Raw genomic sequence first — 26,330 nt, 5'->3', positions numbered from 1 at the left:
AAGCCTCTCTGCTCTATTCAGCGGCATGTTCTGTCGAGCCTGCTGACTGGCTACGTTGCCATGTTCAAAGTCAAACCATTTCCAGGCATCAAACTTAACTGTGTTGTAACACTCAACTTCTTCTACATTTGACATTTAACTTCTACAATACAATGCAAAACTGTTAAATAAGATTTATTTATAAATGTTGTGCCAGACATACAAAGAGATGAAAAAATTGAAAAAAATAAGCTACAAAAACTCATTGTTTGGTCCACAGCATGTTAATGAGATAGTCCTCTCTCTGCCTGTGTATCTCCTTTGGGTGAGGGTGTGATATGACAGTAGCTTTTACATGTGAAGTAGCTACTGATGTGTAATTTGTTCTCATTTTACATTGAACGTTTTGAGTAAATGAATAAGATGATATGTGTTAGTAAGTGAGCTTTAAAGGTGCTAGTAGGTTGAATTTTCTAATTATTGCAGATAGCCAGTCCAGCTGTCCCCCCTGCTTCCTGTCTTTAAGCTAAGCTAAGGTTTCAGGCTACTACCTGTAGCTTCTTATTTAACACACAGATATGATTTTCAAATCTTCAAGTTCAAAATATAGTACTATATTTTCATATTTTGAAAAATGTGTAACCATTCCTTTCACCACATCCCTGTTTGCCGCAGTGATTTCCACTGATTGTGATTTATTTCCTACTAACTGGAGGTAATAGTTTGCTCAGTGTGTGCAACAGTGTCTCTACCTGCTCATGTGTCTTTCCTCCCTGCCTCAGGGGGCTGTGATCACCCCAGCCACAGCTATAGAGCCCAGTTTGTCTCTTCATCCCTCCAGTGTCATGGCTCCTCTCACCCAACAGATGAACCACCTGTCTCTGGGCACTACAGGCACTGTGAGTTTCTGCTCTAACCTCCTTCATACATGTTCATTTACATTTTGAGTTGTAATATGTTCAGTATAATTAGTCAGAAGAGATTTTTGTGATCCACTGTCACGATGCACCATAGAGCCACAATGAATAATACTGTGTTACAGGCTAAGTAATGTATTAAGAAATACATAAAAACCCATATCTCAGCAGGAATGTCAGCCGTTAGTTTTAATCCTGGCATTCTGGCAGATTGTTTGTGTCTATTATAGTGCTGTTTGTGCCCCTCCTTTTCTCTATGCAGTACATGCCTGCTGCAGCAGCTGCTCCTATGCAAGGAACCTACATTCCCCAGTACACTGCAGTGCCTGCCTCTGCCATCACAGTGGAAGTATGAAAAAAAGTCCTTTTTTTTTGTTTTCTGTTTTTTTTTGCTGCTGGTTAAAACTTCAAAGAGCAATGTGTAACATATTCCGTCGGCCATTAAAAAACTGTATTTATGTTATATTAAAGCTATATTGCTTAAAGCTGAAGGCATTTTTTGTCAACATCTGAACAGCGCTGTTTAAGGATTTTACAAAACTTAAAATGTAATTGTTATCCAGTGTCACCCAGTTATTTATGGCCACTGAGGGGATTTTGTCGTGAGTTGTTGTAATCAGATTGTGGTTCTGTGTGATTCAGAGAGACACATTGCCACATATTTATTCTCCCTAAGGCTAGAGGAAGCATTTTCAATTTCCTTAAATGAGCATCAGAAATTAAACAGAGCCTGTCTGATGAAGTTAAACACTTCACTTTAATCAAAACTAACTGACTTTGTGACAGAGTCCCTAGTTTGCCTCACTTGTCTACAAGAAAGTTCAAATTAAACCTTCCAACAGCATGACTTTTTTTTTATCTGACTTGTTTTTGAAATCGTGTGTCATGTGTCAGGGCGTGGTGACAGACCCTTCTCCACAGACAGCCGCCCCCTCGCAGGATGGCAGTGGGCAGCAGTCCTTATCAGTGGAGAACACAGGAGATCATGCCACGGCCTACTCCTACCAGCAGACTAAGTGAGTGTAGTGAGTAGACAGCTTAATTTTTGCTCCTGTACAGCCGGTAGGGAGGTGCGATGTTATTGCTTTACCAGTCCTGCATTGCCACTTTCAAGTTTTGTTTTACATTTTCAAATTGTAGTGACAGTTCTGCTGAAAGTGGATGAAGGTAGAAAGAAGGCGGGTTTCTGACAGTAGGCAGCACTTTATGGCAAAACCTTTTTAGAAATATTTATTATAAGTCTTGGCTTCCATTTTTAGTGTGAACTTGTAACTATTTCCCATTTGATGTAGCTGAAATGCTGTAAAACCCCAGTGTTCTTGTCCACATAAACCTCGTACTGCATCAGTTTGATCTTCATTTATACACTTTTCCAAATTGACAGATTAGAACAGTTTGTGTTAATCAGTGATATTTATACAGTAGGCGCAAGGTAGGGCGATTATTATGGCAGATGGGCCGTTTCCACCTGGTTCTAGCCTTGCCAAGCTAACCAGCTTTGGCTTCCAATTTACTGTACTGAAAAGAGAATGGTATCAGTCTATTCATTAAACTCTTAGCAAATAGTTTGTTTCCCTAAATGCCAACATAGTTGTTTTGTTTAGCATATCTAGATGGATAAACAGGGGTGGGGGTTCTGGGGGGGGTGTCATTAATGTATTAAAGCAGTGTTGGCTAAGGCTGTGATTTGCAAGTGAAATAAATCACGTTGAATAGTGTGTACATACAGTATAATTAGCCACAGAAGACAACAGTGTGCAGCTGTTCCACAGACAATATGCTGTGCCATTTGTTGTGTTTCTTGTCACAGGATCATGTTAACATTTGAGTGTAAAACATTCCCTCTTCATTTTTATCTTTCTCCTGGCATTTGTCTTGTTTTCCTGCCTCCTAGATAACCAGCTGGTGTTTTCCTTTATACACAGCCGTTGGATAAAGAATGCTGTAGCTGCTTTAGAAACTAACATTGTCCACAGTATCCTCAGTTAGCCTTTTTTTTTCACTGACTTTTTTTCTGTCTCCTTTAGATAACAAGATTGGTAGGAATCATTGCTGCATTGCCTTTAGAAGGACTGCACTGAGGCCCTGGAGACAGATGGAGAGAATCATAATGAAACGTGAAAAAAAAAAAAAATAGTAGGTGACATGGACAACACTGAAGGGAGAATGCTTCCACTGTGCACAGGCACCAAATAAAAGACAAAATGAAGAAAAACATCAATTATATTTCATACCTGGTTGAACCAAGAAAAAGACTAGAAAGAAATGATGGTTTGCTGAACTTGAGGACAATGAAATAAGACACAGTCTGCACATTTGAGTTTATCATTTCTCACCGTGAGACTGGAATCTTGCCTCCAAAGCAAAATGAGAAGATCCAGAAATCTAAAATTCAACCAACAAGCTGTACAGAGAAAAAAAAAGAATGTTTGAATGTGCAGGTAGATTTTCAGACTTTTTTTATTGAAAATGGAAGGAAGCAAAGTCTAGAAAAAACAACTGGTTGTCTTCCTTTGATATTAAGCTACATTATTTTCATTCTTTTTATTATTTGAGTAGTTTTCTAGAATATTGATGTTTTCGTAAATCTTTATTGCCTTAATTTTCTCAAACTTTGGGAAAAAAGTTTCCATGGTGTTGAATTATCAAAACAGCTAAATGGTGGAATGGTTTGAGTTTACTTGGGGTTTCCGAGAGTCTCCGCGATGAAATCTACAAAGCTATCTGTACAGGATTTAAAAAATAAGGTTGTATTTGTATGAAGATGATTTTAAATTATGTGGTGCAGTGCAGATGATGTTGGTTGGTAGGAAAAACGTCTTTAATGTGACTTGTGGGGAAGGGTCAATCCACTGCTTCCTGGAAAATGCAGTTTAGTTTAATCATAAAAGTTGTGTTTCTCCATTGCATTTGTATTTTTTTTTTTGTTTGGTTTTTGGTTTTTGAGTGCAGCCTCTACCTTTCAAACATTCTTTGCTTTGCCTGCTTTGCTTAGGTCACTGCAAAAAAAGAAAAAAAAAAGTTACATTGTTACATACTGACTTTGAGAAAAAGCAAAACAAATGCTAGGATTTTTAAATGTGCAAAAAGCAATAGTTTTAGTTAAACTGTTGACAGTTTCTTGACTCTTTCTTAACTGTTGAACAAACAGCCTACAGGTGACATATTTTATACCAAAGATGAAGAAGCTAGGTAGTGAAGAGATCTTCCTTATGTTGCTTTTTTTATTCTTTCACCTCTGAAACTACTTTTTTGTTCTTGATCGTCATGCTGTCAGTGTGTGAGATCACTTTTTTTCCGGTGACTGGGAACGTGCAGTAGGTCTTAAACATAAATGCCTCAACCAGAAAATTGTTCTCTGAGATGTTGTTTTGTCAAACATGGTTAGAATCTCCAAGTACAGCTGTAACTGCTGTCGAGAGACTAGACACCCTGTGGTATGGGAGACAGTGGAGAAGGTAGGTACTTTATGTTATTAGGAATAACTTAATAATCTTCAGTGGTAAAGAGGATGAAAATACATAACCACCTAAGGAATATTGGTGTCTACACTTTAAATTTGACTGATCAGTCTCGCACCCTAAATCCTGACATTTAGATGCTGCTATTGAGTATGATGGCTTTCCAAAACGCTCCAGATTTAGTCATTTTGATGTGCATAGTTTGAGCCCATGCAACAAAACAGTTTTATGCCACTGTCTTGCCAAACACAAGCCATTTCAAATGGGAGCAGGGTGATGATCTCTGTAAGAATAAAGCGCATTTCTGTTGAACAAAATCCTTTCAGCTTATGTATATTCTCCTGAAAAGACATTTTAAAATCTCTTTTATTTTGCCTTTTTTCTTTTTTGAGAACTGATTATGATGTGTGAGCTGCTAAACAATTTAGTATTGGGGATTGAGGTTGTCTTGTTGTGGGTGGGTGTGAAGTAGGTGCATCTCCAGAGTGACAGCAGCTGATAACTGTAAGAAGAGCTATAGGAATACTTGGTCAGAATAAAAGTGCATCTGTTTGAAAAAGAAGGAAAAGAACAGAAACACACACACACACACACTTGATTGACTTTGACTGGCTGAAACTGCTAAGGTCCCTCCACACCCCACCCACCAAGTTGCCCTCTATCAATGACGGGAAGCTTATAAAGATGGACACCTAAAAAAAGCATGGTTCAACCAAAATCAAGCAGATACAAACCTCTTTTGGAAAGTAAATTATTGAAAGAAGAAGAGAAAGTAGAGAACGTGAGAACAAAAGTAATATTTATGAGATCTTTTTTGTACAGGTGTGTAAAAGAAGATGCAACAGAAATAACTTTGATGATGCTATTTTTTTATTTGCTTGGTCACATGCCTACCATGTCTTTTAAATTGTGATTATGAGAGTGTCTGTAAAACCAGTGGATATTGCTGTAGTTTCAAATGCCTCTTTTCTTTGGTCTTTGTTTTCTTTTTAGACAAATCTTTCAATAAAAAAACATTTCAAACACAGTCTCTTTCTGGTATACTTTGCAGATACAGTGCAGTCCCACTAGAGGGAACCATTGTACACAGTCAGCTTGAAAGGTTCTGGGATATAAGAGCTGCTTGTGTCTGTGTCTTTGTACAGTTAACAGTCAGTGAGCTGACATAGATAAATAGAGGTTTGATTTCTAGAAGGTGCCACCTGCGCTTTAAAGTAGTGTTAAATTAAGCAGTACGCTCATCTCAGGAAAATAAATCACTAGGGTGACTTTTCAAACAGACAAAAAGGGTCAGTAAAGTAAAGTAAGGAAATTATGCACAATGCGAAAACGGCACTCAAAGCTTTTCAAGTATAAAGCAATGAATACAATATTTCATGTTTTCATATTTGCGTTCATGCTGTCTTCAGACATGAGGTGTCCTTGTGACCAAATCATAGGGTGAATGTCTGAGCTCATTTGTCTGTGGTTATTATATTCTAAATTTAATTTAATCTCTGCCTCCTTCTTTCTCTCTTTCTCTCTCTCTCTTTCTCTCTCTCTTTCTCTCTCTCTCTCTCTCTCTCTCTCTCTCTCTCTCTCTATATATATATATATATATATATATATATATATATACATATATAATCAAATAGACAAATTTAATCAAGCCCTTTTTTTCTACGTCTTTTACACCTGGAGGCAAAGAAAGGGAACTGGAGAGTGACTGAAAGTTTAATAAGCATTTATTTCAACAGATGCACATAAAAGTAGTACATGAGACATTCTGCTGTATAGAGGGCATCTGACTATTTTTTGTTTGTAACCCCCCCGCCCCAAAAATTTTTCTCTATACAATAGTCCTTGTTGCTCTCCCTGAGGTGACATACAGTATGACATGCTACATGTATATAAGTTCAATCAATTTGAAACCAACTGTTAGACAGGCTCCCAAAGGTTTTAAACAGGAAACCTTTAAAAGTTAGGATATGAAACGAGACAAGCATTAATTTTTTTTATCAACCTTTTTCTTTTCAAATGCCTACATCCAGTCTGACCAGCTTAACTTCATCATACCCAGACTGTATTTGAGTTCCAAGATCATAAAATCACAATTGCTCTTATTTCACTCAATATTTATTTAGGAGGTGTTCACTCCGTAAATGTTAAGTATTGTTGTGTAGTTAAGTTTTCAAATAACTTCATACAGAGTATAAAACACTGCATTAAATCCCTGACAAAGTGTTACCAATGCGTATGTAAAGCAGATGCGTTCTGTGCAATCACGTGTATAATACAGAGAAACAAAACACAACATGAGGGGAGAGTTAAACTTGTGCTTTTGCCTGAGGGTCTAAATGTGTGCGTAAGCACATACACTATCGTGCCAAAAGTATTCGCTCACCCATCCAAATAAATGAATTCAGGTGCACAAAGCAAGGTCCATAAAGACATGGATGAGTGAGTTTGGTGTGGATGAACTTGACTGGCACAGAGTCCTGACCTCAACCCGATAGAACACCTTGAATTAGAGCGAAGACTGCGAGCACTGTGTATTATGTATTTAATAAACACACTCCTGAACGTCGTGGAAAGCCTTTATAGCTGTTATAGCTGCAAAGGGTGGGCCAACGTCATATTAAACCCTATGGATTAAGAATGGGATGTAACTAAAGTTCATATGGGTCTAAAGGCAGGTGAGCGAATACTTTTGCCAATATAGTGTAAGTGTGAGCTTGTGAATGCAATTTATTTTAACCTTGCACAATGCTGAGATTACACCATGTGCAACAAGAACATGCACATGGAGATTTCCGGGTGCTCTTTCATCATTTGTGCACCATTAGGGCAGCCACTGTGTCCCCTTTAATGTGCAAGGCAAACACAGTTTCCTTTGGTGGAGTATTAAAACTAATTGTAAACAGAAATTGTACGTTATTTTCCCTGAGGTAAATGAACACTGTTTGCAAAGATGGTTTTTACTGTCTTGCTGACCCGGTCTCACCTCTAAAGTTTGGTCCTGAGACTGAAAGGCCCAGGCAGGATATTTTTATGTGAAGGGGTTTAGTTTTCAAAAGCTCTCACAATTCCAATAAGGGACAGTACTGTAAATGGCTCAGGCTCCAAAAAACATTTTAACTCTCATTTCAGCTTTGAGTATAAGTGCTGCTGCGTATGCTGCTGTAGCCTCCAGCTACTTACAGAATTTTAGTAGCCCCTCTGGGTTTTGATGGCAGATCATTCTCTTTGTAACTTACACTCTCAGTAGCAGGTGCGGATGAGGATGATGAATACTAACACAACAGTTACAATGGTTAGTGCTGAAAATAGAAAGATGAGGCCGGCAAAGACAGGGTCTGTCAAGGGTGGTATTTCCTCAACTTCAGATGGGATCATGTTGGACATGCTCAGCATGTAGCCCAAACTCCACCCTATGCTGGTTTTCTTTACCTGAATAGAAAAGAAGAAATTTTACAATTGTCAGCCAATACATCACTTTGAATGCCTAAAAACCTGGGAAGCACCCACAGAATGCCCCTATCAACTGCAAGTGTAACTCATGAGTGACTTTCCCAAAGAGATTCTACCAACTGCCAGATACCCTAGAGCCACTACACAGCACACTAACTTTCTTGTGTTGTGTGATTGGAAACTGGGAGCAGTGCCAGCTGTTCAAGACCTTTTCTGTTATTTAGTCTAAAGGGTAACTGCCATGCAATTTGGAAATCTGTGGCAGCAGTGTGCGACCTTTCGAGGCATACTATCTTTCTTTATGGCTCAAGAGTGATTGGCTGAGCATCAGAGAGAGCAGGATTTCCCTTCACCCTTGAGGAAGTTCCATTGTAAAAAACATTCCATGTCCTTAGGGCATCCCATAGTGATACACTGCTTGGCTTTTGTGCCGCCCTTAACTTTTTGAGTGCAGATGTACATTATGTCAGCAATTCATTTCTTAATAAGTGGCAATGGGCAGCCTCATTCACGTTTGTGTGTAAAATGTCTTTGCTTGTTAAATGTCTGTGTCTTGGCACGAGTAGTTGGTGACAATTTAATTACAACTTTTGTGACCGTATCACAAAGAAAAACTAGAAAGCAGTGAAAGCAGGAATTGACATGATGAACATTATATAGATTTTTCGGATCCACAAACCTCTCTTTTGAAGTTAATGTTTTTCCAGGTCTCTTTGTCAAACTTGTATCCGTCTGTCAGCAAAGTGAAGACATAATGAGCCGCATAACAGAAAGTCCTAAGGTATTTGTCAGACATCTCTTTAGTTTCATTCCTCACCTGAAAAGGAAGAGAAACAAAGATCAGAGTTTAATCTGAAGAGCTATAACATTATTGGATTCAACTATATGCAATTGAATATAGTTACAATATGTGTTACAAAGGCATCTGGAGAGATCTTTTCAACAAAATTTAAAAAAAAAAAGAAAAGAAAGAAACACCCAAAACTGATCGGTACGTGCAGTATAAAAGCATACACATATACAGTACTGCTTGTACCACACAGTACCTCAGTCAGTGTGATCAAAGCTGATATTTACCCTTAAAACTGAATTCTTTTTTTTTGCCATGCAGGTAAATGTATAATTGTAGTTTCTGCACAATTCACCTTTACATTTTCTCGAGATTCCTACTGCTATTGCCTTTTCCCCATCACATTCATTCATGGCATTAATAAAACCGTATGCCGTATTAAAGAACCTACCACACTCCAGTGTGTGTGGCAGAATTTCCTAACTGAGGAGTTGAATTGATCAAGATCCGATGTGCCACTTAGCTTTAGAACTTTAGCAGTGTAGTAGAATCCGGCATATGCCTGTGAGAAACGGGAGAAACGTGCAGTACAGTAAGTTATTTTGCATTGTCGCCTATTTTCATGCACGTGTTATGTTCCCCTGCGTGTTACCATAAAATCTCCAGTGACCGGTGGCTGCTTGACCCCGTTGAAGGAACACTGGGATGAGGAACAAGTCTTGAAATCAAAAATAGACTTCACTATGCTCCTGCACTTGTCTGAGTCAGCAGCTCCCACCATGAAGACGTTTTGAGCTGCATTGTAGTTACGGGGCTTCTTTGTGCACTCTGTGTCATAAATGGTTGAGGTGTTTAAGGTGATATTGAAACCTTCTTGGTAGCAGGGGTTTTTAATGTTGTTGGTGTCTGCTGATTCCTGGAGCATTCAAAAAAAGAAATATAATTTAAAAAAGAAGGCAAGATGACACATCTCAGCGTACTTTTCCTTATACGCTTACTATAGAAAATGCTAGAAGCTACCAGATACAGTGTAATGTATTTCTCACAGAGAATCTGGACTACTCTGTCCAATCAATAATTTTAATGACATAATGCATCCTTGACTGGTCTACCTTTGCCTGTTAGCAGCTCTAAAATAGCCGTGTTCACTAATGTTAACTGTGCATTAATGGATATTGGTTTGTCCGTGTATGCAAAAAGGCACACAGCCCCGCGGCCACGTGCACTTAAACTTTAACATAGCAAATGAACACACAGGATGCAAACTGAGAAAACCAACCACCACTCTTGTAAAACCCGGTAGACTTGACCATCAACACAACTATTTTCCCACGTATTAAAGAACTGCAGAGTACCTGTAATATTTTGTCCAGAACTCTTTTCTCAGCCTCGTTCTTGCCGTAGCAGAGGAAACTGTGTGTGTATACATTGTAAGGGTAACCGTACAGTTTGACACTCATGTAGTCAGAGCCGCTGAGATTGTCTTGGACTGCAAAGGCGATCTGTGTTGATGCACCACCAAGGTCCATTGATCCTACAGTCTTTGCACCGGCTGGGCGTACGTAGGTGTTCCAAAGGTTTTTCTGCAAAAAACAGTGGAAGAGAAAACATATGATGAACCTTCAGATTTATAGGGACAGGTAGACTTTGACTTTCAGAGACGTAGGAAGATCAATGAAAGTGTCTTACCTCAAGGAAGTTTCCCATGAGGTAGTTGACAGTGATCCACCCGTACAAACCTTCTTCTTGGCCAGTAATGATGGAGGCATTTTGGAAGGAGAAGGGCAAAGAACTCAAGTATTCTCGGAGACTTGCCAGGATTTCACTGGACCTCTGTGAATCCTTCTCACTTATGTCAAAGCAGAAAAAGGAATTATCAATTACCTCCCTTTCCTGCAGTAACAGTCAAAAATTGAGTCACTGACATTAAAGGATTGGTTCAACGTGTTGGGCGAGACACTTAGTTGTTTTTAATAAGGTGCCGGACACCACTCTAATGTAAATATGAAGCTAAGGCTATAGACAGTTAGAGAGATTAGGGGCTTAGGGGGAAGTCTGCCAGTATCACTTAAGCTTTGGGCAGTGGCAGCCAGGCTTGTTGTTTCCCTCTGCTTGCATTGTTTATGTGAAGCTTATTGTCTCCAGCTCTACCTTCATGTTTTTCATACAGACACAAAATTAATATCAATAACCTGAGCATATTTCACAAAATGTCTACTTGAATAATATCATCAATAATCATTATTTTTTAATTCTTCTTTTCCTTTCGGCTGCTCCCTTTCAGGGGTCGCCACAGCGAATCATGTGCCTCCATCTAACTCTGTCCTCTGCATCCTCTTCTCTCACACCAACTAACTTCATGTCCTCCCTCACTACATCCATAAATCTCCTCTTTGGTCTTCCTCTAGACCTCCTGCCTGGCAGCTCCAACCTCAGCATCCTTCTACCGATATATTCACAGTTTCTCCTCTGAACATGTCCAAACCACCTCAATCTGGCCTCTCTGACTTTATCTCCAAAACATCTAACATGAGCTGTCCCTCTGATGTACTCATTCCTGATCCTGTCCATCCTCGTCACTCCCAAAGAGAACCTCAACATCTTAAGCTCTGCAACCTCCAGCTCTGCCTCCTGTCTTTTCTTCAGTGCAACAGTCTCTAAGCCGAACAACATTGCTGGTCTCACCACCGTCTTGAACACCTTTCCTTTCATTCTCGCTGATACTCTTTTATCACACAACACACCTGACACTTTTCTCCACCCGTTCCAACCTGCCTGCACTCGCCTCTTCACCTCTTTTCCACACTCACCGTTGCTCTGAACCGTTGACCCTAAATACTTAAAGTCCTGCACCTTCTTCACCTCTGCTCCCTGTAACCTCACCGTTCCACCTGGGTCCCTCTCATTCACACACATGTATTCTGTCTTGCTGCGGCTAAGCTTCATTCCTCTGTTTTCCAGAGCAGACCTCCACTTCTCTAGATTTTCCTCCACCTGCTCCCTGCTCTCACTACAAATAACAATGTCATCTGCAAACATCATAGTCCAGGGAGATTCTTGTCTAACCTCATCTGTCAGTCTGTCCATCACCAGAGCAAACAAGAAGGGGCTCAAAGCCGATCCTTGATGCAGACCCACCTCCACCTTGAACTCCTCTGTCACACCTACAGCACACCTCACCACTGTCTTACAGCTCTCATACATGTCCTGCACCACTCTAACATACTTCTCTGCCACTCCAGACGTCCTCATACAATACCACAGCTCCTCTCTCGGCACCCTGTCATACGCTTTTTCTAAATCTACGAAGACACAATGCAACTCCCTATGACCCTCTCTGTACTTCTCCATCAGCGTCCTCAAAGCAAATACTGCATCTGTTGTACTCTTTCTAGGCATGAAACCATATTGCTGCTCACAAATGTTCACCTCTGCCCTTAGCCGAGCTTCCACTACTCTTTCCCACAACTTCATTGTGTGACTCATCAGCTTTATTCCTCTGTAGTTGCCACAGCTCTGCGCATCTCCCTTGTTCTTAAAAATTGGTACCAGTACACTTTTCCTCCAGTCCTCTGGCATCCTCTCACTCTCCAAGATCTTGTTAAACAAACTAGTCAAAAACTCTACTGCCACCTCTCCTAGACACTTCCATACCTCCACAGGTATGTCATCAGGACCAACTGCCTTTCCACTCTTCATCCTCTTCAATGTCCTCCTCACTTCACTCTTACTAATCTTTGCTACTTCCTGCTTCACAACAGTCACCTCTTTCCATCTTCCCATCACACTACTGGCACCTGTCAATACATTTCCATCCTTATCTTTAATCACCCTAACCTGCTGCACATCCTTTCCATCTCTATCTCTTTGTCTGGCCAACCTGTACAAATCCACCTCTCCCTCTTTAGTGTCCAACCTAGCATACAAGTCCTCATATGCTCTTTGTTTGGCCTTTGCCACCTCTATCTTCACCTTACGCTGTATCTCCCTGTACTCCTGTCTACTCTCTTCAGTCCTCTCAGTGTCCCACTTCTTCTTAGCTAACCTCTTTCTCTGTATACACTCCTGAACTGCCTCGTTCCACCACCAAGTCTCCTTGTCCGCTTTCCTCTTTCCAGATGACACACCGAGTACCCTCCTACCTGTCTCCCTGATCAAATTAGCTGTAGTAGTCCAGTCATCTGGAAGCACCTCCAAACCACCCAGAGTCTGTCTCAGCTCCTCCCTGAAAACTAAACGACATTCTTCCTTTTTCAACTTCCACCACTTCGTCCTCTGCTCTGGCTTAGTCCTCCTTATCTTCCTCACCACCAGCATCATTTTGCACACCACCATCCTGTGTTGTCTGGCTACACTCTCCCCTACCAATGCTTTACAGTCACTGATCTCTTTCAGATTACAACGTCTACATAAGATGTAGTCTACCTGAGTGCTTCTCCCTCCGCTCTTGTACGTCACCCTATGTTCCTGCCTCTTCTGAAAGAAAGTGTTTACTACAGCCATTTCCATTCTCTTTGCAAAGTCAACCACCATCTGACCTTCTGCGTTCCTGTCCTGAACACCAAACCTGCCCATAACAGTCTCATCACCTCTGTTCCCTTCACCTACATGCCCATTGAAATCTGCACCAATGACAACTCTCTCACCTCTGGGGATGCTCTGCATCACTTCATCTAACTCACTCCAGAATTTCTCCTTCTCTTCTAACTCACATCCTACCTGTGGGGCATAACCACTCACAACATTGAACATCACCCCTTCAACTTCCAGCTTCAGGCTCATCAACCTGTCTGATACTCTTTTCACCTCTAGAACATTCCTCACAAAATCCTCTTTCAATATAACTCCTACTCCATTTCTCTTCCTATCTGACCCATGGTAAAACAACTTGAACCCTGCTCCTAAGCTTCTAGCCTTGCTACCTTTCCACCTGGTCTCCTGGACACACAGTATGTCCACCTTCCTTCTCTGCATCATGTCGATCAACTCCCTAGCCTTCCCTGTCATAGTACCAACATTCAAAGTCCCTACTGTCAGTCCTACATTCTTAGCTTTCCTCTTCTCTCTCTGCCTACGAACACACCTTCCTCCTCTTCTTCTTCGTCTTCGACCAACAGTAGTCCAATTTCCACCGGTACCCTGTAGGTCAACAGCACCGGTGGCGGTCGTTGTTAACCCGGGCCCCGACCGATCCGGTATGGAAGCCTTTGTCACGATTCGCATGTTTGATTTGGCATGTGTTTTACGTCGGATGCCCTTCCTGCCACAACCCTCTGCATTTATCCAGACTTGGGACTGGCACAAGAAGACACTGGCTTGTGCCCCCTTGCGGTTGCATTAATCATTATTTTTTAATTAGATTTGCTTAATTCTACACACTATGCTATACATACTGCATACTATATTATGTCATACTTTATAGAGTCTTTAGAGTAAAGTAAATAAGCTTCTGGTGACAGCGTTAAGATAAAAATTAAGTAATGCACAAATTAGGTTAAAGTTCTCTAAACCTGTTACTCTGCTTTACTGTGTGAGAATACCCTAAAGCTAGAACATCATTTTACACTTTCTCACTGTAGCAGTCGCATCCCAGCCGTAGCTCCCAGGAAGAGAATTGTGGAATTGTGTTTTTCAGGAGGAATGACTTCAGTGATTTTGTCCATGCAGTCTTGGAACGCTTTCCATGATTCTGCATCTTTCTGTGGGTCAACTTTCATCTCAGAGATACCATCACCTGTGGGCACAAGACCAAACTAAAATCACATTGCTAATTAGAGGCTTAAAAATCGTGTGGCAATAAACCAGGATTGAATAGGTTTAAAGCAATTTTAATGTGGTCACTGGAATAAAGGTAATTTGATTTTATTTTTGTCTAGAATACCATCTTCACTTCAATTTGCTCCTGCAATGTGCTCTTCTTCCTACAAATCGACTCACCGACCACTCTACAGTTCATGATTTCATTCACTACTCCTGTTTCATTCTGCTTCTCCCCAGGCCACTTGTACAAATGCACATTGGAGCGAGATGAACCGGAGTCTATCACAATGCCATACTGTAGACAAAAAGATAGAAGAATCATGTCACGTGTTTTGCACCATGCTTTACTATACTGAGTGATGAGATATCCTCTTTCCATGATCCTGGGCCTGACTTTTAGATAGCATCCATCATCCTCATCACTCTCTCGATTCTTTATTTCTATATGGATGTGTTTGAACCACCTTTACTTAGTCAAAGTGAAAAATATCCGCAGCCAAAAAGAAAATCCCCACATGAATACCTGTGCATCCCTGGACATTTGTGTGTGAGTGTGTTCACCTCGTCGCTGTACTTTTTGAACCTCCAAGTGTCCTGGATGACAGCAACAGCAACAAGGGCTGCAATACTGGCCAACAAGAGAAAGAAAACTCCTGCTATGCGACACTTGTATCCAATTTTCTGCTTGGAACCCATTTCCTGTTGGCAAGAGACAGGATTGAAAAAGAGAAGAGACTTTCTCCTTAAAAGCATCTCAGCTCTTAAAGTGATGACGTACAGGTATTTGAAAACTGATGATGAGCAATAACAGCTCACTTTATTTACTTTAACAAACGAAAATGCTGCCAACATTTTTACTATTGATGGACCCAGGAATACCACCAAATTTAACAAATGCTTCCCGTATTTTTACACTCTGCCAAGGCTAATACAAGCTTCGCTCTAAGAGTGAAACGAGCATTTAAGGTTTTTTGGAAGGTGAACTTGTTTTCCAGTAAGCCTCCGAAACCTCTGAGAACGGTGCAATTGTTAAGTGCCTAGCAAGCATTTACATCCCTGTCCACTAAAAATTGCATTCCTGTGCAACTAAACTGCCAATGTAATTAAATTTTTTGAAGTGGACTGAGTGGACTATGAGCTGACAGAACATCTTTTGTTCAATAACTGAAGAGCTTCATTTATAGTATGTGATGGATGTTGGGTGTACATAGTGTGCAAAACTGTTACACTACAGACCTGAGTTTGACTTCACTGTCTCCTGTGTGATTAAGTTTAGCTAAGAAAACGACATAGATAAAAGATCTTGGTTTTCTTTAAAAGGTAATAAATATAACTTGGGTCAGTTTATCTGTTTATATAAGTGTTGTGCATGAAACATTAAAAAAACAAAAACAAAAACAGGAAGAAGCCAAAAATTAAAGCTAGTAAGTATGTGACCGTGTAGCTGACAAAGATGCATAGCTTGATGCCCAAGTTTGAAAATGATGATAACGAGCAATAACAGCTCACTTTATTTACTTTAAGACATGAAAATTCTGCCAACATTTTCAGTGTTGATGGACCCAGGAGTACCAGCGTGCACTCAAGTGAAGAAAATGTACATATACTGTATTCTAAGTTGAAAAAGATATCTCATTTGCAGGTTCTTCCTGTCTCTCTTCTGTTCATTCAATATGTGTAGAAGCACAACATTGCGGCAACGTACACACTTTGTCACGAAACAAACATTTGCCCTTGAAGTCAGAAGAATTTACTTTCATACTAATCCCTTTGTTTGTCATTGGAAAAATACCACACTTCCTACTTAATTATTGTGTGTGAACAATGAAACAGTATGAATAATATTACTTAGGGACCATTCATTTTATATTTATGGAAACTAAAACAGCAAATACGTTTTGTGGGAAATGTAATCACAGCTTGGATCATGTTCAGAGGCATGTTTTTGAATAAATTAAACAACAAATTTCCTAACAGCAGCAGCAGGACGTACACAGCAGACATACAACGCTCACAACTGTCACGCCACACACTGGGGTTGGTGTCGACTGTTCGGGCTGCAATTTTGTCAACAAGCAACACCACAATTTTCCGTCTCTTTGTATCTCAGACTTACTTACTTTTAGGTTTCTCTTAAAAAACATTTAAAGCTGTAAAATGCTTAATAAACATGTGACTTCTCCAATATCAGATGACTGTAAAAGCATTGTTATTATTTTAAATCACAGTGTTCGGCATAGCAACGTCAATGGGAAACAAGTGCAACAAAGTCGTTAGACAAGGTGTGATAAGTGACATATCATCAAGCATGTCTAATGTCTCCGGCAGATGTTTGCATTCAGTCAGCCTAATGCTTCACTGTGGTGGGTGTCACATAGATGGCATACAACATTTTTAATTACAGGTGACTTTTCTTTGAAGGTCTGTTGTGTCCAACTTAATCTGATCAGTTTGTGTTAATATATATATAAATATATTTATATACATAAACAGATTCTCATGCCTTCTGCATTCTACTGCATCCAAGATAGGATCAGAACATTTACTATCCACAGATATCGCACGCTTCCTGCATGTAGAAACAAATACAAAATTACCAATATTGTTAAATCACTGTTGTAACCCTGTTATGTAATTGTGATTTTTACGCAACAAGAAAGCTGCTGAAGAATCCTTTTTATTTCTTCACTACTCTAAATTCAAGCTAAACAAAATATACGGATGTCAAAGATGTCATTGGACAAGCAGAAGAAGCAGCCAGTTTAAGCCTAAAGTTTGCATTTGAGGCAACCTTGTAAAGCTGGGACTCAAATAACACATACATATTAGCACATGTTGTTTCCCCTGCTTGTAGGAACTGGTTCTCACGAGTATGAGGAGGGGCACAAATGTCCCACTCTAGCAGATCATATTCAATCAGTGATGAGTAAATCACACAACAAAACAAACTTACCTGCGTGGATTAGTACATATGCACGTCCTTTTTTTCTTATTGGCATGCAAATTGTTTTTAGGTTAACAAGTAAATAAATGCATTTGAAAGATAGAAGGTGTGTTTCTTACCTTGAAGAGCTGGTTTGTAGAACCAGCTCTCAGTTTGTGGAGAGTGGGAATGAGATGACTCTGGAGAAGGGATAAAGAATTGCAGCAGGAAACAAGGGAGCAGCAAAGGAAGGGATACAAAAAGAAAGAGAGAGAGGGAGGGAACAAGAGAGTGTGCTGTGGGTGTTAGAAATATAAAGAGTCACTGGCCCAACGGAACAGGACTGGTGTATCCCAACAACACAGAGAGTGAGGCACACAGGGAACATGGGAGGGGCAATGTGTACAAAATCCCAAACTTTTACCACTCCCTCCACACCAGCCCAGGAAATGCAGTGAATGATGCAGAGATGAGCTGCTCTTTCTTCATTGCCCAGGTCTAAAGATTAGGCACAGATACATTACAGGTATTTACAAGTATGAAACAATGTGAAAAGAGAGCGTGGGCCCGGTTGTAAACTTAATTGATGTGATCAATAGGATAAAGTGCATTGTGGCTCGGTATCTGCTGCAAGGGTTATCACAAAGTCAGCTCTTATGTGAATTTAAGGACAATGGGGCATAAAAAGCACAAGATGAAGTACTGTACCAACAATCAAGGATGTGTTGATACCTGCATGTGCCCTCTTTCATTGTGAGCTCACATTCTCACAGTGAAAACTGTGAGTCATTGAAGTAATGAGGACGTATGTAATCCAGTTTGTTTTGCTTTTAGAGACAGTAAAGAGCTGAAAGCAGGCTTCTAACTGTGTTCGTGTGTGTATGTGTTCACACAGACATGGTTTGAATGAAACATGACACATGCCTACATTTCTGTGTATTAGTGTTATATCATGTTAGTAAATTGGGGGTGGGTGCGTGGGGGTTGGGGGTGGTGTCATCACAAAGCATCCAACTCCAAAGACAAAAGCATTTTCAAGCAGTTCAAACAAACCCTGGACAATCAGGAGATCTACAGATATTTGACATACAGTATGTATTATTACCTACTGTGCTCATGCACCGACTTGTCCTTTACACTTTATGGTAATAACCAACAATTTCTCACAGTGGAGGGAGTTACAAAAATGTACACATGCCAAAACCCCACAGTTTTCCTCGCTGTTTAGAGGTGTCATTTTCACATGTCAGCCTCACTTTACTGGTCACTGGGTGCTAATATACTTTCCTAAACAGCTAGATAATTACTATAGTTTTTTAAAAGCCTGTGTTACAACCATGGGTTTTTAAGTTTGAAAGATACTTAAGAAAAACCTTTATGGGAAATGCTGATTCTACTAATCTTTGAGCTTTGCCCAAAATATTCACACTTTCCACGCGTGATGAAGTGATCACACTGTTTGTATCTGCTATTTGGGAAAGTTGAAGAGCCATCACTCAGGGAGAGATAATACTTACTGAGCCCTGGAAAGTGCAGCCTCACAGGGCCTGCTGAGGCCCACCAAGGTCTGAAACCACAGAACCACAACAGATGCTGATCATCTTTCTGCACACCATCAGCAAATTTTTAGACTTTCTCTTTTTAAAGTTTTCCTATTTGTTTGTTTACTCAGCCTCATCCTTCACGACGGGAACAAAAAAGAGAAGAAAGGAGAAAAATAATACAAAAGTTAATAATAATTAATAAATTAATAATAAGAAAAAGATTTATAGAAAATACTGTAATTAATTAATTACAAATTTCTTAGTAATGCTATATTTATTTAACATCTTTTTTGCAGTTACATTTTGCAATTGGTTACTGTTTCTTTGTGAATATTTCTAATTTGTTTAAGTTTTTTTTGAGTATTTATGCAGTAACCTTTCCTCAGAGATTAATTGTGTGTGTGCCTACATATTTAATGCTACAGCATACTCCCAGATCAAATATTTTTTCAGGTAATATACTATATATAGGCAGTCCACCCCAGCCCAGCTAGTCATTACCACTTTAATGGGAAACCTGAGCTGTACTCCTGTTATGGAGCATCATTGTCACCAGAACAATATAAAAGACTGAAGTATTTAGCTCTAGTACGCAATTTTAATGTAATCATTACGTTCCTTTAATCCAATCAGGAACAAAATAATCCTGTTTTATTTCCAATGAATGACTACTGCAGGGGAGACATAGAAAAGAAATGTACAGAGCATCTAGTAAACATGCATTTATCAAAGTATGAGCATTTAGCATACACATTGTGTTCAGTTTGAGTAAATCTTAAAAATAGTGAACAATTAAGATATGTTTATTATGATATTCTAAATGTGTGATATATTATAGTAAAAGCTGGAACATTTTCCCCCAAATGTGTTTAGCTGATGCAAAATAGTTTCATATCCTCCTAATATTAATTTGAAAAGATTGTGTTCACATTCCCACACACTGGTCTCACACAGAGCCTTTTCCCCAGACCTCTCAATTACAGTGTGGAACCAAGCCTTGGGCTAACTGCAGTCCACAATGTGATCCACTTAGTCTGAGCTCACTCAGCCTGGGGCTTGGCTCCTCTGTGCTAGGCTAACGAGAAATTTGAATGAGGTCCACATAGACATGAAGATGTTATGGTTACCGTCTTAATCTATGTCCTGACAGCAGTTTGCATCATGTCACAGTTTTAATTTGTCATATTTGTGTGTTGTTTTTGTAGCATTGAGTACTGTAACAGCTGCACAATGTACAGGCAAATTTATTCTCCAACTTAACTTGTCTTGTCTTCTTTATTCTTCTGTTCCTCGACATTTCAGAATGTGGGTGGTCTGGTTTCTGGACTGTCTACAAAGAAGATACTGATGGGGCCAGTCAAAGTGAATTACAAGTCTGATTCATAGGGCAGTGAATGAAGATAACGTATTTTTAGCTGGCTAAAGTGTGATCTGAAACCCACAGGTCTGAATAAAGCGGAAAGACAACACACTGGAAATTTGATTTGCACAGACAAGGGAAATACAAGGAAGGCAGAGAGCCCCTTATTTAACTTATGTTTCAAGCCGCCTGGATACAGATTACATACCTGTCCCACACTGATATTGCTGCAGTGAATGTACTAGCTTTTTAAATTCTGAGTTGTGTCCACCCCAGTGTTGCATTAATACTTGCAGCATTAATGCAGACAGTTGAAAGTTTCAGGAAGGCAACAGCCTATTTACAGATTGCTAATTGATGGTGTCATTAATGAGTGCACCTGAGTTTAAGAAAGTTGACTGAATGTTTCTGTCAAATACTTGCATGCATCCTGTAAATGCTTCTTCTCATGCTGCGGCACCTGATTAATTTGTTTTTTTCTTACGGTGATTTCATAATGCTGGGGCGGAACACTGAAGCTTATCCCAGCTGCCATTAGGCGAGGGTACACCTTGGACAGGTCACCAGTCAATTTCAGGGCCAGCACAGAGAGACATACACAGACAGACAAGCATTCACACCTACGCGCATTTTAGAGTCACCAATTAACCTAACATGCATGTGTTTTGGCCATGGGAGGAAACCAGAGTACCTGGAGAAAACCCACACAAGCACAGGGAGAACATACAACACATACTGCCCACGGAAAGGACACAGATGGCTGCTAGACTGGAATCGTTGAGGCAGCAGTGCTAACCACTTCACCACTATACTGCCCTCCTTCAGGAGAATGAATTACAATAAAGTGCAGCTAAAACAAACATAAAGTGAAACATATTATTCAAGACAAAACTACACACCCTATAGCAAAACTATGTTTAACATCAATATTTTTTCAGTATTTACCCTCATTCATCTTTGGACCATTTCATCTGTTCCTGTGAGTTTGTGTGTTCTTGTTAGCTTCTTAGACATTGTGAGGACATTTTGGCCAATAAGACAATTTTCAAGGACTTTTTGAGGGCAAAGAATTGATTTTAGAGTTAGGGTTTGAATAAGGGTTAGGATAAGGTAGAAGGCCAATAAATGCTTTACGTCAATGGGTGTCCACACAATTCTATAAAGACATGCATGTGTGTGTAATATTTGGCAAGTGTTTTAAGTTACAGTGAGTGGACATGTAGGAGATGATATGTTCTTATATTGTATGGAGGTTCTTCAGTGGGTCTGAAATAAGAAGCAGAAACACCAAGCAGTTCAAAATACTATGATCAACATTGCCAAAAGCCTGCAAAGGTCTACAAAGAAACACAACACCACTGTGCTACAGTGTTTTATCACGAGTTAAAGTCAATAAAGCGGCAGCAGCGGCAGCAGCTCTGAAGAACTCTTTTTTCCCCTCTGCTCCTAAACAGCTGACAGGAGTTTGCAACCATGAACATAACTGTTTACATGGACAAAACTGTTAACATTAAATTACATTTTTGCTTTTGCACATTCATTTTTTCAGAACTGCACTACCTCACCGAGAACGGCACCACCTCACTTTATTGCCTTATTCAGAACTGCACTACCTCACTTTTTAGTGCCTTTATGAAGAACTGCACTACCTCACCTTTATTAGCTTTATTGCTCTTATTTTTTTTGCTGTTCTTTATTTTATTTTATTTTATTTTATTTTATTTTATTTTATTTTATTTTATTTTATTTTACTTTACTGTATGACAATTAGTGTGGACCGCAAAGTAAGAATTTCATTGTGCAGGGAAACATTCTTTCTGTCTGTGCATATGACAATAAACACTTTGACTCTTTGAATCTCTTGAATCTACCGTTTCCAAATCTTCTCTGAGTGAAATGAATTAATGTGCTCCAATTTGACATTCTTTTTTTTAACCGGTCAAGGCAGATGGCCGCCCACCATGAGCCTGGTTCTGCTGGAGGTTTCTTCACTTAAAGGGAGTTTTTCCTCTCCACTGTGGCTTGCTCAAGGAGGAATTGTTTGGTTCTCTCTATACATCTTTACAGTCTTGACTTTATTCTGTAAAGTGCCTTGAGATGACCTTGTTGTTAATTGGCGCTATATAAAAAAAGTTGAATTGAATTGAAATACTTCGAGCTTCTTAACAACTTCGGCACTTCCATCGTTGGTAATCTGCAGATCTGCAATTTCTCACTAATTGTACGTGTGTCTGAGTCGGTGCTTTCTAAATGCACTAAACACCCTAATGAATGTGTGCCACAGCCCAGGGAGGAAATGCTGTGGCCGTGTTGTGGGCAGATCAATTAGAGGACAAAGCCACTCGAAATGTTTAGAAAGACCAAGGGTGTCACTATTCAAAAATCTCAGCTCGAGAAATAGTTTATAATGAGATTTACTCTGTCTTGTGCCTGCTCTCCATCTAAATTGATTTCTTGTTTTTTTCGTCTTTGCTCTCTTGCTTTCATTGTGACTCATGCTCCGACATCTTCACTCCATATTTTTTCTCTTACTTACACACTCTGGTTTTCAACCACAATATAAATGCAGTGCAATTTGTTTGATGCATTCCGTAATCAGAATTATTTTATAGAGCATGAAAATTGATCCTGTTCTGCGGTTATGCCATTTAGAACTGGTCACTGTAATCTATTATTATGAGGTGTCTATCAAACTTATTGCAGTTGTTGCATCTAAATAAACACAGTGATAATGCAAAGGCCCTACGATTACAGGGATAAAGACGCTGTACTGTGTATGTACTGTGTGCTATTTGAAAATCTAAAGGCATTAGAAAATTAGAAAGACATATATGTACTGTACATACATGCATACACTTTACATACATCATATAAAGAATACAGTGGTGCAGTATTCTGCTGTGCTAAATTTATAGAAGGGACCACCCCCACCCCATTAGCCCAGCTCAGGAGGCCTGACTCCCTGTGGTAACCACTATGGTAAACTGTCTTTATGGTAATGACATAACATTACACATTATAGGAAACACTCTCCTCTGCCACTGATTCTACAGGGAGAAATTCCCAGGAAAGATGCAACCCAACCCCATGTGTCCTTCATACCAAAGCTGTTAAACAACACTCATCGTGGTAATATTGAATTATCAATCAGGAAACACTTATCCTAATAGAAATCTAAGTGTTTGTGTTAATAGCAATCTGTGCACAGTTTAGCATGAGGCATTAAGTTCTCAAGTAAAGCTGTGAATTCAGTTTCAGTCATGAGCTGATGGCAGCTCGATTGTAATATTTTACCATTTGACATCTCCCAAGTGAAAAGATGTCTGTGGCAAGCATCCAGCCAGTAACGTTCAGTGATAGATGTCTGAGGGCTGCTGAGTCGAAGGTTCAGTAAACAGTCCAGCTGATATCATGTGTTGAACTGGACTATAACATGGGGCACCAACAATGTCTTGTGCATTATCTGAAATCAAAGGGATCTTTCAGAACCTGATAGGCATGTGTTCGGACTTTTTTTCCATACAGTGCTTCCTGTTTAAAGCATGGAGCCAATACCCAAGAAGAAGCTTACTTTTTTGTTTGACTGTCCACATATTTTTCATATATTCAGACACAATTCAGACAATACCTTCATTTTATTAACTTATTGTTTCATGCACTATGCATTTATCAAACCTGCCATAAGCCAACTCTGCTGTTTTTTATCACCTTCTCAATTGATATGATGAGCTTTTGCAAACAGAATCTCATTTACACATACCATACACAGTCATGTGTCTGGCCACTCATTGAAGGTAAGTCCATTATTCACTCTCCTTTTAAATCTGTTTTCCTCTCCACCAATTCCTCAAGGGGAAATATCTGGCTCTTTAGCATCTAAATGCTGCTGCTTGGAGCTGGGCAGGTAGTGTGCAATGGGCTTTTAGAGCTTTTTGACTGAAAGGAAGCTGCTGGCTGCTGTCAAAATGGAGGAGAGAGGTGAAAGTAAACTAATACAATTTAATGTAACTCTTCCGGCCAGAATACTATCACAATGAGCTGCAGTTCAGTGATAATATCCAGCGGTGACCCCTTCACATATAATCCATCATACAGTATCATCAACAGTATATAATACATGTCGCTTGAAAGTGGAAATGGTTATGTGGATTTGATTTATCCTTGGCATACTCTGCAAACAAAAATCCCATTAATGGTAATAATTAAATTACTCTCATTCAAAAGGAAAAGTTGCTAATGGACTGAGAAGATTTAAATAAAGCCAAAGGCTGTTTTTCATTCTTTCTTTCAAATTATTCAAGCTCAAAATTCTACATTTACCAGTCTCAATGTCTGTTTATTTGACAGCACTGAATGCTGAGCCGGTAAAAGCTGCTTTGCTCAGGAAAGACAGTGTTCGTTACTATGTACAGTGTAGTGCCCACAAACAGTCACACACTAGGATGATTTACCCAAAGACAAAAGTGTTCAAAGGCAGGAAGTGTCCTTTATATTTCAAAATACTGGGAAAGATACAGTATCAGCTTAGAGGCCTTTCTCCTAGCAGTGTGTCGTATGGCGTCCTCTTGTGGAGAAACTAAGTCAACATTACACCCTTAGAGACACTGCACTCTGGCGCATTAATGCTCCATAATTAAAAACATAACACAGAAGAAGAACAACACTAAAGCTAGAGTCACAGTGTATTAAACATCCACGAATTTCAATGTTTTTGTACCAGAATTTCTTACGGTACCACAAAATATTTCATCAACAAGTGGTGGGTCTATATAGTGCTTAACATTGGCTTGTATCAGTCCACTCAGCCCAGAGACCTCGAATAAATGTTTAATTACAACAGGGAGGCCTAAAGTAATTCTAAAAGCATCTGAGGGGCTGAGACAGTCAGCGTGAAGCACTCCACATCAACAAAGGACTTTTACATTAAAACAGCTAAGATCAGGATTTGGAAGATTACATACCTGTATCATCACAGCATTGCCATTACTTTTATACAAATCAGTGATATTTATTGATAGACTGGTCTGTTCTATTAAATTATATTATGTTTAAAAACTACAAAACATTTGTATCATTTAACATTTGTAGAGAAAAATGAAATAGTGTATTTTTGTGTTTTATACCTCTTAGCTGCCATTTTTATTTGCTGCTGCTGCAACACTGCTTCAGGGTTTCTCTCATCTAAAACCCTTACAAATCCTAAACATATCTAGTGAATTAAAATAAGACCCAAAATACTAAATATATACATTATGAATTACTGTTAATAATACATATGAAGAATGAAGTATGAAGATTTTTTTCTATTTGTAAATGACAATCTACTTCTATCTGTGTGCATTTTAAAATTAATGTTTCATTCAATAACCTAACAGAGCACAGTGTCTTACTAAAAGCCCATATTTTATTCATACAGGCTATTCAGGTCAAGTGCACCATTGCAAGTACTTGAACTAGGACCTATGTAATAGCCTTATAAACCCTAGTTTACAATTGAATACCTCAGTTTAACCGTGTGTTCTCCTCTCTGTTGTCTAGTCAACCAGAGCTAAAACAATGCAAATGTTTCACAGATCATACACAATTTTTCTACAGAATGTGTCAGATGCTGAATAACCTTAACTTAGCTTTTTTTTTAAAGTGAATTAGCAGGACAATATTGCTCAGTGGTAATCAGGGCAGAATAATTAACCCCTCTGCTTTGACCCCTCTGCTTTTAAACAATTCATTCAATGCACTGTTCTATTGCAAGGCACATCTGAATCCCATCTTTGTGACCCTGATCTATTTAAAACTTTTAATCTAAATTGAAAATACAAACCAAACACCCTGTCGACTATAGTAGACCTTATTCAAACCCAAAACGCCTTGAACAAAACTTGACACATGTGTCATGTGAATTAACAAGGTGTGGTGATCATCACACACATTTACATATCCCCTGGCAGACTAATGTGAGGAATTCATGATCTATTAATGGTCTATTATAAGTATGCTGGGGATATGAATAACACACTTATTTTAATCACGTTCACCATGACAATGACCATCAATCCTGAGAGCTAAACATATATGACCAGAGACTAATTTGAGGGACAAAGAGTATCCTAGATGCTAGCTCCACACAGCATTGGCTGAAATGACCC

At 39.4% G+C, this 26,330-nt stretch overlaps 3 protein-coding genes across 11 annotated transcripts in view; 1 reads left to right on the top strand and 2 right to left on the bottom strand.

The window, feature by feature from the left end:
- The window catches only part of LOC137129937 (RNA-binding motif, single-stranded-interacting protein 3-like), a 168,059-nt gene extending 162,675 nt beyond the window's left edge, over window positions 1-5,384 (top strand). For 6 of the 8 annotated variants that reach the window (XM_067509407.1, XM_067509408.1, XM_067509406.1 and 3 more), the window contains 4 exons: window positions 762-878; window positions 1,159-1,245; window positions 1,791-1,912; window positions 2,924-5,384. In XM_067509407.1, the coding sequence (XP_067365508.1) occupies window positions 762-878; window positions 1,159-1,245; window positions 1,791-1,912; window positions 2,924-2,927 (330 nt within the window). In that variant the 3' untranslated portion in view covers window positions 2,928-5,384. Of the gene's footprint in view, window positions 1-761; window positions 879-1,158; window positions 1,246-1,790; window positions 1,917-2,923 lie in introns of those variants that run through there. The other 2 variants (XM_067509405.1, XM_067509403.1) reach the window with 1 other exon arrangement.
- Window positions 5,385-6,071: 687 nt separating this feature from the next.
- entpd3 (ectonucleoside triphosphate diphosphohydrolase 3) lies at window positions 6,072-17,659 on the bottom strand. 2 transcript variants are annotated; one of them, XM_067509399.1, is made up of 10 exons: window positions 17,421-17,659; window positions 14,919-15,056; window positions 14,535-14,652; window positions 14,172-14,331; window positions 10,287-10,446; window positions 9,953-10,180; window positions 9,250-9,513; window positions 9,049-9,159; window positions 8,487-8,624; window positions 6,072-7,786 (listed from the first exon to the last, which is right to left on the bottom strand). In XM_067509399.1, exons 2-10 carry the CDS (start codon window positions 15,051-15,053, stop codon window positions 7,598-7,600), a joined length of 1,503 nt encoding a protein of 500 aa, XP_067365500.1. In that variant the 5' UTR covers window positions 15,054-15,056; window positions 17,421-17,659; the 3' UTR covers window positions 6,072-7,597. The 2 variants fall into 2 exon arrangements, with proteins under 2 accessions (XP_067365500.1, XP_067365501.1); XM_067509400.1 differs by lacking the exons at window positions 14,919-15,056; window positions 17,421-17,659 and having other exon boundaries at window positions 14,479-14,587.
- On the bottom strand, window positions 10,474-13,932 carry LOC137130165 (uncharacterized). Its single transcript, XM_067509974.1, has 2 exons — window positions 12,116-13,932; window positions 10,474-10,490 (listed from the first exon to the last, which is right to left on the bottom strand). Exons 1-2 carry the CDS (start codon window positions 13,818-13,820, stop codon window positions 10,474-10,476), a joined length of 1,722 nt encoding a protein of 573 aa, XP_067366075.1. The 5' UTR covers window positions 13,821-13,932.
- Window positions 17,660-26,330: the final 8,671 nt, after the last annotated feature.

This window comes from Channa argus, chromosome 7 (genome assembly GCF_033026475.1).
Source record: "Channa argus isolate prfri chromosome 7, Channa argus male v1.0, whole genome shotgun sequence".
NCBI classification, from domain to species: Eukaryota; Metazoa; Chordata; class Actinopteri; order Anabantiformes; family Channidae; genus Channa; species Channa argus.
Note: the sequence above shows the minus strand (reverse complement) of the source record. Positions and strands in the feature narration are given on the sequence as shown.

Bases quoted from the DNA above. Each gene is read 5' to 3' on its own strand.
- LOC137130165 (XM_067509974.1), bottom strand. From the start codon at position 13,820: ATGCGAATCGTGACAAAGGCTTCCATACCGGATCGGTCGGGGCCCGGG.
- entpd3 (XM_067509399.1), bottom strand. From the start codon at position 15,053: ATGGGTTCCAAGCAGAAAATTGGATACAAGTGTCGCATAGCAGGAGTT. The intron at 14,332-14,534 runs GTGAGTCGATTT...TTGTGCCCACAG, and splicing joins CATGAACTGTAGAGTGGTCG to GTGATGGTATCTCTGAGATG. The intron at 10,181-10,286 runs GTAAGACACTTT...TGTTTTTTGCAG, and splicing joins TCATGGGAAACTTCCTTGAG to AAAAACCTTTGGAACACCTA.